The 9,379-nt window shown below is 36.0% G+C and overlaps 1 protein-coding gene across 4 annotated transcripts; it reads right to left on the reverse strand.

The window, feature by feature from the left end:
- Nucleotides 1–2,391: 2,391 nt before the first annotated feature.
- On the reverse strand, nucleotides 2,392–9,175 carry LOC133859432 (homeobox-leucine zipper protein HDG2). 4 transcript variants are annotated; one of them, XM_062294834.1, is made up of 13 exons: nucleotides 8,924–9,175; nucleotides 8,331–8,836; nucleotides 7,739–7,953; nucleotides 7,526–7,643; nucleotides 7,132–7,320; nucleotides 6,543–6,980; nucleotides 6,288–6,389; nucleotides 5,951–6,151; nucleotides 5,289–5,463; nucleotides 4,911–5,182; nucleotides 3,883–3,978; nucleotides 3,375–3,772; nucleotides 2,392–2,942 (listed from the first exon to the last, which is right to left on the reverse strand). In XM_062294834.1, exons 2-12 carry the CDS (start codon nucleotides 8,433–8,435, stop codon nucleotides 3,407–3,409), a joined length of 2,277 nt encoding a protein of 758 aa, XP_062150818.1. In that variant the 5' UTR covers nucleotides 8,436–8,836; nucleotides 8,924–9,175; the 3' UTR covers nucleotides 2,392–2,942; nucleotides 3,375–3,406. The 4 variants fall into 4 exon arrangements, with proteins under 4 accessions (XP_062150818.1, XP_062150817.1, XP_062150821.1 ...); XM_062294833.1 differs by having other exon boundaries at nucleotides 3,371–3,772; XM_062294837.1 differs by having other exon boundaries at nucleotides 3,371–3,772; nucleotides 7,739–7,964.
- Nucleotides 9,176–9,379: the final 204 nt, after the last annotated feature.

Genomic DNA, 9,379 nt, shown 5'->3' on the forward strand with positions numbered 1-9,379 from the left:
TTCCATATCTTTTCATGTAGTCTTAGTTGAAGACTTGACGACCTACAATCAACTAGTTTTTCAATTCATTCATAATTAATCCTATGATGGACATGACTGGAGATGCATGCAATCGATCGAGCATCTCTAATTAGGCCCAAAATCCCATTTAATGGGTACTTTTTCTTATTGTTAAGTTTTGTTTTTTTTCCCCTAAGCAAATACAAGGTAAATGGCTAAAGGGGGAGAGGGAAAAGAAAGGGCCCAAAATTCCATGTATTTTTAAGCACTGTTTAATGATTCTATAAAAGACTCTTCAAAAAAATAAAAAAAATCAAAAATCAAAAATCAAATCTATTATTAGTCAATGCCAAGTCAATTTGGGTCAAAGCATCGAGTGAATAGGTTTTTTTTTTTGGTTTAATTAATTAATGCAAAAAAAAAAAAAAAAAAAAAAAAAAAATTGGGGGGAACAGCTTTAATGAGTTTTCATATTGGCAAAGGAAAACAATATATGAATTAATGTTCTTAATTAATTAAGACTGAGCTTTTGTTGTACCAAAGCATGCTCTTCATGAACACGTACAAACAAAATATAAATCTTGAGCTTCTTGCAATTAAATGATGGAACATTATTATTATTATTATGGTACAAATTATACTGTACACGAAAACAACTCTTCTGGTGAAAATTCAATAAACCACCAAATTAAACAAATACATATAAATATGTGGAACATCAACCCTCTGACCCTTATGATCAGCCTGTCGTACAGCATGAGTCAGTGCATTTGCTTCCATTTCAATCATTCTATTTTAAGTTCCAAAATATAAAATACAAAAAGGCTTAGAAAAGGCCCTTTTTTGCTAGCGACAGATCAGATAAAGCAAGTTAAGCTGATGGGCCCAAACCTGTTCATAATTGTCTGTGGCCCCAATCTTGTTCTAAATTTTACTAGCATGTAAAAAATGTTGTAAATTTTTTTCCTTTTTTTTTTTTTATTATTGTTTTTTTAAAATTTTGTAAATGGGTATTAATTTTTCTTTTTCTTTTTCTTATCTTATGTTATGATTTAACTAATGATTCCAATAAAGTGAGTAATTGAAAACATTGAAAGGATCGATTAGAGCTTCGCATTGCAATTTTTTTAAGTTTATGAAGGATTTTGAAAAATACTTTATAATTTAAGAGGGTAAGTGAAGTTTTTCCAAAATAATATCACATGTATCATCCAAAATCATATTCTTTGCATTTTATATGTGAAAGACGTCTGAAGCGAATTACTAGACATTATAGATATATATTTGTTAATTAACCAGCGTAAATATATAAAGTACGTAACTTTGGAGGAGGATTCAATTATCCTCAAAGACCACTAGAGATGGTTTGGCCACCTCTAAAGCAATGTTGGTACTGGTTGAGCCACCATGCTTGACGGAATGACGATGAAGGAGGTACCGGGATAGGAGCTCGACGGTGATGGGAAGGCATTTATAGTGGACAGAGAGGTGAGGTAGTGCATAAAATGATCCTACAAAAAAACATGCATTCTCTTTTCTTCTTTTAATTTTTTTTTTTTTTTTTTTTTTTTTTTTTTTTTTTTTTTTTTATGGTCATTAAGTTGGAAACACATGCAAAAAGACAATTTGGGGGACTTACTGGACAAAGTCTTTATTGAAATTGGGTTGGAGAAAATTTATTTAATCGAATCTATTAAATTGACATTGATCTTTAGAGCATTTGGTTCTCACGTGCACTTTCAAAATAAATACCTCTAAGAATGCATGTGATCATTTGTTAATTATATTAAAAAATATATAATGTGAGAATCACTTGTTTTCTAGACAACTGTCACTTTAATAGGTCGGATCGGATTGGAGGAAATTTCCTCCAACACAGTTTCAAGCAAAACTTTGTCTAGCCTTACCGGTTAATTTAATCCTACTTGATCAGTTGAGGCACTTAATTAGTTCTTCTAGTAGCTAGCGTTATATTTTAATGACAATTGCATGAATTTTAAACATGCATCAGATGTTGGGGAAAACAAAATGAAAACATAATTTCTAAACCAATGTCTTATTGGAACATTATGTGCCCTAGTTGAAAACAGTCGCTGCCCCCGGCCATTAATTAATTGAACCATACATTTGAACATTTTTCACAAAATTATTGTCAATTTTTGGAAATAATTTCCTTGTGGTTGACAACATTGTCAAACATTCCTTAATATATATTTAAGAGAGGCTTACATTAATGTTTTTGGATATGGACCGTTCATATTCAATGACAGGAGATGTCCCGAACTCATATTTAAGATCTTCTTCCTTGGATAGGTTGGTCTAATTTCCATCCAATGAATCATGAATGAAAGGAATATTGCAACAAATTAATAACACAAAAGGCTTTTCCTCCATTGATGCTAGTAAGTAATGTTTGCAACATGCTTAAGAAAATTGTCACCTAATTAATCACGTACATTTCACTTGATAACTACAACATGCATTAGACAAACAAACTGCAAACACAAATTAAAGACATATATAAGACTATATATTGAAGCAATATCCATTGCAAAACCTCTTAAAATGGAAAAAATGGATCGTCTGCTAGCGGGGGAGGAGGGGGGGCGTGAGGTTTCCTATGCACCAATGTCTCAAAAACACACAAACAGAAGACAAAGAAGGAAAATGACGACACAAATGAAGCACTACGCTTCACTCATGCATACAAAACCCTAGCCCTAACTGATTAAGTTGAGAAAAGTGAAAGGGAGTTGCAAGCTTTTCTTGCTTTTTAAATTGTTTTGAGGAAGTCAATACCCGAACCCCTAATCCTTGCAAACTTAACAAAGGATCATGTAATTAAGGTGCGCTCTTGACTTCTTCCCATCTTGTATAAGCAGAAATTCCTCACCACCTTTGTTTCTCTTAGTTTCCTTTCCTTTTCCTCCTTCTGTTAATTGCTGCAATGACAAACAATTCATATCATAAGAACACTGCAAAACAGCAGTACTGCCATACTTAAGGAAAAGGAGAAACAAAAACAAGCCTAATTACAAAAAATAAACACCACCAAACCCTTGAATCACCTTCCTATATAATTGAAAGAAAAATATCATACCTACAACTCTTTTATAACTGACGCCTCCCCAAATCTTGTAAAATTCCCTTAAAATTATAAGTTTTTATGGAATAAACCCTTTAAAATTATGGTTTTACGTACCCATAAAATGTTTTTTTTTTTTTTTTTTTTTTTTTAGTTTTGCCCCCTCCCCTGATATCCTGGTTCCGCCTATGTCAGAATGTGATTAAAGGGTGTTGGAACAGTATCCCCCAACGTATCCTGAAAACTTATAACCAAGGAAATACCAAATTGTTTCTAATTACTTACCTACAATTTAAGGTTTGTAGAAGATGATGATGATGATCATACGTTGTCACATGACAAAGAAGCCTTAATCCTCTCGACGGTGCAAGCAATAAGATTGTTAACAGTTGCAACAGAGCCAAGAGAAAGTTTTGCTGTGGGAACAGAATCAACCAAAATCTGAAAAGCAACAGTGAGGAGAGATCCGCCAGACCCAGCTTCCCCAATGACTCCTCCATGCGTTGTGGTTCCATCAGGGAGAATGGCAAATCCAGAGGGAAGAAGGGCAACATAGTCTGGATCCCCACCATTGAGTACAAGATTCATTGCCACAATATCAACAGGAGCATAAATCACGAAAGAGGCTGTTGGGTCAGTGCAACTCTCTTGTAATATCAACATGTTGCTCTGGCTTGAATTTGCACTCTTCAATATATAACGTACACCAAAATATTGCTTAATTAGTATAAATTGTAAGTGATATGAAATAGATTGGAAAATAATTAAGGAAGGATCATAACATTTATGGAGCTTACATTCACTCGAAGTAGAGACACGCAGTTTCCTGTATCCCGCCCATTTGCAATATGTGCCATTTCTTGAACAACTCCACCATTTGAGAGAATGTCCCACTGTCATATATATACACACACACATGTGAAACCCATTTTCTTAGTAAGACTACACATTTCTTTATATATATATATATATATATATATATATATATATATATAAAAGCTTCATCTTTCATTATTTTGACAAAGTTTTCTTTCAATTCGCTCTATAAATTGTCATGACAGAAACACAAGTATTTTTAATAGCATTGACAGAATTGGAAGAAATTTTATTAAAAAAACATGTAATTCTCATATGTTAAGGAACACGTAGCAATTTTATAAAATAAGTTGAGAAAATTTCTTTCAACCTAATTTGAAAGAAAACTCATCTGTCATTTGCATATGCATGTTCTTCTATATATCAGTATTTTCAGCTGTAAGTGCTTCTTAAGATTCAAGATAAGATCCAAAGAAAAATTGCAGTAGAAAATACATATCTTAAAAAAAAAATTAAAGACAAAATGCAAGTTAGCAACCTAATATAATAGATACATGTATATATATAAGTAATAATTTATTGAAAACTCAACAAGAACAAAAATATCCACAAGCAACCCCTCAAAAATAAGAGGGCATAATAGTGGAAGGGGACATGCACAAGCAAACGCTTACAATGACACAAACATGGGCAACCAAACCCGTTTACACACACATATATATATATATATATATATTGGAAATCAAATTGAGTCCGTTTGGCAACACTTTTTGTTTAAACTTTTTGGCTTTCTATTAAAAGCAAAAACATTAACAAACAACTCAAAACACAAAACACTCAATTACTTTTACCTTTACATCAAATCAAAACACATTTTTTCAAAACAAAAACAACGTTTAAAAAGTTTTGCCAAACAAACTTTGCTTTGTCCTTACTATACTTCAATAGTGTTTTTCAATAATTAGTTATGTAATTATGAATAAATCTGAATATATATATATATATATACCTCGCTTCGAGAGTTCTCATCACGCAGAAAATCAAAAACTCTCTTTGGTGAAACTGGAAGCCAGAAGGAAGTAGCGGCACTTAGCACAATCCCAGGAGGTCTGCCTGGATCATCTATGCTCTTTCGGGTCATCACCCTTACATCATCTGCCCCGGTTCCAGACAGGGTCGTCCACGTGTGCGTAGTTGAGGCACTCACTCCCGCACAAAAGCTTATCACCATTCTCTCAGCCAGTTTCAACATACTCTTCCTTCCTTCTTGATTTGTTATGACTAAACATTTTCATATTAACAAAAATGTCAATCATTAGCTTCAAGATTAGAACACGTACATGCATGATAGTTTCTAAAAGTACTGTAATATAATAATATTTATTACCACCAACATCACCGGCAGGAATGTTTGTGGCCATGGCGCTTGCAAGCCGTTCACATTGTCGGTCTAGGGTTGCCACCCAACGTTTTGCACCAAATCCATGGCCCGAGCTAACAAGCTGCTTGTATAGATTGTGAACACCTCTATCATCAACTTCTACATGCTCAACCCATGTCACCTGTACACAGCATAAATGGGAGAGGACACGTGTCAATAAGTTATAAAAGAGTTGTAAATCAGTACGTATAGGTCTAATATGTTATACACATATGACATAGTAGATCATGTATAGAAGTAAATTAGATTGATGAATAATATTAGATGTGACGTCCCACATTGCCTGTATGTAGAAAATGTGATGTGCTTATATAGAGTATGAAGCCTTTTGGGGAAAAATCACAGAACAAAACTGTGCGTGCTTAACCGAAAGCGGACAGTATCATATCACTTGCAGCAGGCTATTACATTAGACCTACAACTCGTCTATAATTGACGCAGAATATGAATAAACATCTGTTTAATATGAAATTTATCTTTCTTTCTTTTTTTCTTTTTCTTTTGTTCTTTCTGTATATCTCTGTTATGCTAATAAGACATACGTGTCAGCAAGTTATAAAAAATTTGTATACAAGTTGTAGGTCTAGATTAGTCATGACTAATATTACCTTCGAGTAGCCATTGGGCATTTCTTGAATTAAGCAGCCAGAAGGCCTTCTTCGGCACCTCACTGCAGGACTAGGGCGCAAATTGTCCAAGGAAACATCAACCACAGCCCAAGTACCATCGGCATGCTGTTTACAGTATCTTACATAATAGCTCTCACGAGTTGGAACAAGTGGGGAAGGAACTTGGAATTCTGCAGTCATCTAAAGAAACAATAATTTGAGTTTACATTAGAACCAAACTATAATGATCCAAATCTGCATAATCGAGGTTTCTCTTTCAGCAAATCCAACAATGCAAGGGATATGAAGTTCTATATATATTTATTTATTTAATTACCACTTGTAGTGCTCCATTATAATTTCCTGCTACTCCTGTCGATAGTACTTCTAGTGTCATGGCTCTCGAGACAATCCCGGAAAACACAGTAGACAACTGACTCTGAGTATCATAAAAGAGTAACAACTTAAGATTCAGATGGCGGAAACCCTTTAAGTGTTCATAAAAAAGTAATTTATACGATTATTATACAACTGAGATAATATAAGAGTTACAGTCAGATGTTGATCATAGAATAGGATAATTAAAACCTACCGCATCCATTAGAATCTCCACAAGGCTGATGTGGTTCATGATAACAACGGCAGTTTCCCGAGAAGCTTCGCATTTGAAGCCGGTGGGTCTTGGTCCAATCCCCCGAGGAAATGTTCGAATATATTCATCCTCGTTCAGTATAGAGGCGCCATCATGATCTGTCATCCATAAGGGTTCCCCCATTTGAGCCATTCTGATTAGTTCCTCCATAGCTGCAACCGCAAGCTCAATTATCATAGGTTTATCTGCTTCAGTTGGTCCACTTATTGTCCTAAGAAGGTCTCCAGCCCCATACATCTCTCCTCCAATGCCTGGCTGCCCACTGAAAGTCCCAACTCCAAGTTCTAGTGGCCGGGGAGGAACAGGTGGAGAAAGAATAGGGTAGTTCACCACTGGCTTCCCAACATACTTAGCAGCAATTGCTGAAATCCTATCAATCTGAAAGGAGAAAAAAGAAGAAGAAAATAGTGATTATAATCCGGTAGACAGTTATATGATTGTCATACGATTGGAATGACGTGATCATATGTCGTGACAGTTAAAAACTGGTCTGAAAAACTTTAAATTTTTTTTTTGCCAATTCTTGTACCTCTTCTCTTAATCGTGCATTTTCGAGTCTCAAATGATGCTCATCAAAGGACATCTCTCCTATTGCAGTTGGGCCTCCACAATTGGGGCATGATGCATTGCTAAGAGCGTCTCTGTACCTCATGTTATCAGCCCGGAGCTTTTCATTCTCTGACCTAAGCTGTGTGTTTTCATGGCGCTCATGCTGGGTCTGTTTGAGAACAAAATTTTGTGAAATATTACCAAATTAAAGAAGCTAACACTGGAAATGGAAAACCAAAAACAAACAAAGAAAAAAGCAGCTAGCGTTAACTGATTATATAATATAATCTAACCTTTCCATTCAAGAAAGACTATGACATGGTAACGGCCATATATTCTGAGAGTTTATATTTGTAAAGAGTTGATATTTTTACCTTCATTTGGGTGCGCTTGTTTTGGAACCAAAATTTGACTTGCAGTGGCTCTAACCCTAATTCACGGCTGAGTTCTTTCCTTTGCTTGTCATCTGGGTGTGGACACTCCTTGAAGAAACTAAAGAGATTCCCAGAAAATAAAACCCAAAAAACAGATTTTTTAATAAAAGAAAAAAGAAAAAGAAACAGTTTGCGAAGGTGGGGGGAGCTTACGCTTCCATTTCCTGGATCTGGTGCTGGGTGTGGCGATGGTAGCGCTTCTTTTTGTTCGGCCGTGGATCTTGGTCATCGCCGGAGGCACCGTCATGGTTTTCGCTGCCGGATTTAGTAGCGCTGTCGAAGTCGTCGTCTCGGATTCGGGGAATATCACTTTCGGATGTGTTTTGAGTCATGTCTAGTTGGTGGAGCTGACCTTCCATCATGTTAGGCTGGAACATATCTACAGATCTTTAAGATTCCGAAGGCTTATGGGTTTTCAATCTAACAACAGAATGGTAAATTTCCACTCAAAAGAAAGGAAAAAGCCACATTTCCCAAAATATCTACATAATAAGAAGCTGTTTGATAGTACTCGTTACATGAAAAAATACCTATTTCATTTTCGCAGGCCAAAACCCTTGTTAATTGAAAAGAAAAAAAGCTTAGGTGTATTTTGGAATATTAAAAAGGATTTTTCTTGAAATAGCAAATTAATTAGTCTCACTAAAACCAAATCACTAAAATAATATAAAGTTTGGAGTTCTTAACGTGCGTTTTAAAACAGCGGATTTGAAGAGCAAGATGATGGGAGAACTGAAGCACTGACCTGACCAAGGGTAAGCCCAGAGGACGATCCAAACCCGCCGACCGTCCCATTCCTTCCGATCATCGACGGCATGTTTCTCGCCGGAATCATAATCCCCGCAGGCATAGTACTTCACAACCCACAACCCACAAACCCCAGACAGTATATATATGCAGCTTTTCCGCGCTCTAGATTCTGTGGCAGTGGTGTGAGCGAAGCAAACGTAATTTTTTTACAAGTTGATGACAGGCAAAGCTGACTACTGAAGGGTTTTTTTGGTCTTGGAAAATGGTCTGAAGCCTGAAGCCCGAAGCCTATCTATTTCCTACGTGAAAAAAGGAGAGAATATACCACCAAGAAAGATAGGGTTGACAATTTTGAGACGGCTTTTTGACAGACCAAAATCAGAGTAAATTAATCAAATGAAAAATACATAACGCCCACGAAGATCTCGGAGAATCCAACTTTGCCTCCTCACTTTCTATATATCACTCTCTCTCTCTCACACACACACCAATGTTTCCTATCTACACCAAGAGAAAGAAATATATATAAATATGGTAAGAAATATCATAAAAGAGAAGAACCTAGCTTATCAAGGAAATGTCACTTACCTGTGATATATAGAACATTTGAAGCCCTAGAAAGACGAGGGTCAGATCTGTTTGGGGGGGGCTAGAAAAGTGGTTTTGTTAAGAGCTTGTCTAGTGAGGTGTAGAGAGAGAGAGATATACGGGGAGAGAAGGTGAAAGAAGGAGAAGGAAAGAGAGGAGGAGAAAGAGGTTTTTGGAGCAGGAAAAATGGAGGAGTTGAGGAAAGGGAGGAAAGAGGGAGAAGAAGATGGAGAAAAATGTGGCAGCGAGGAGTAATTGCAGAGCGTGTTGAGAGGGTGCAATTGCATTAAATGGTGGGCGAGAGAGGTGTAATTGCTATGAGAGAGAGAGAGAGAGAGAGTATTTTTGCTGTATAAATTTTCTCCTTACGAGTGTATGGTGCAACGAATGACGGCTACCAGACTCAATAAGTTTTTTCTGAACTTTACTGACTTTCTACTCCCAACTAAACCTGTG

The sequence above is a fragment of the Alnus glutinosa genome, chromosome 2, assembly GCF_958979055.1.
Source record: "Alnus glutinosa chromosome 2, dhAlnGlut1.1, whole genome shotgun sequence".
NCBI lineage: Eukaryota > Viridiplantae > Streptophyta > Magnoliopsida > Fagales > Betulaceae > Alnus > Alnus glutinosa.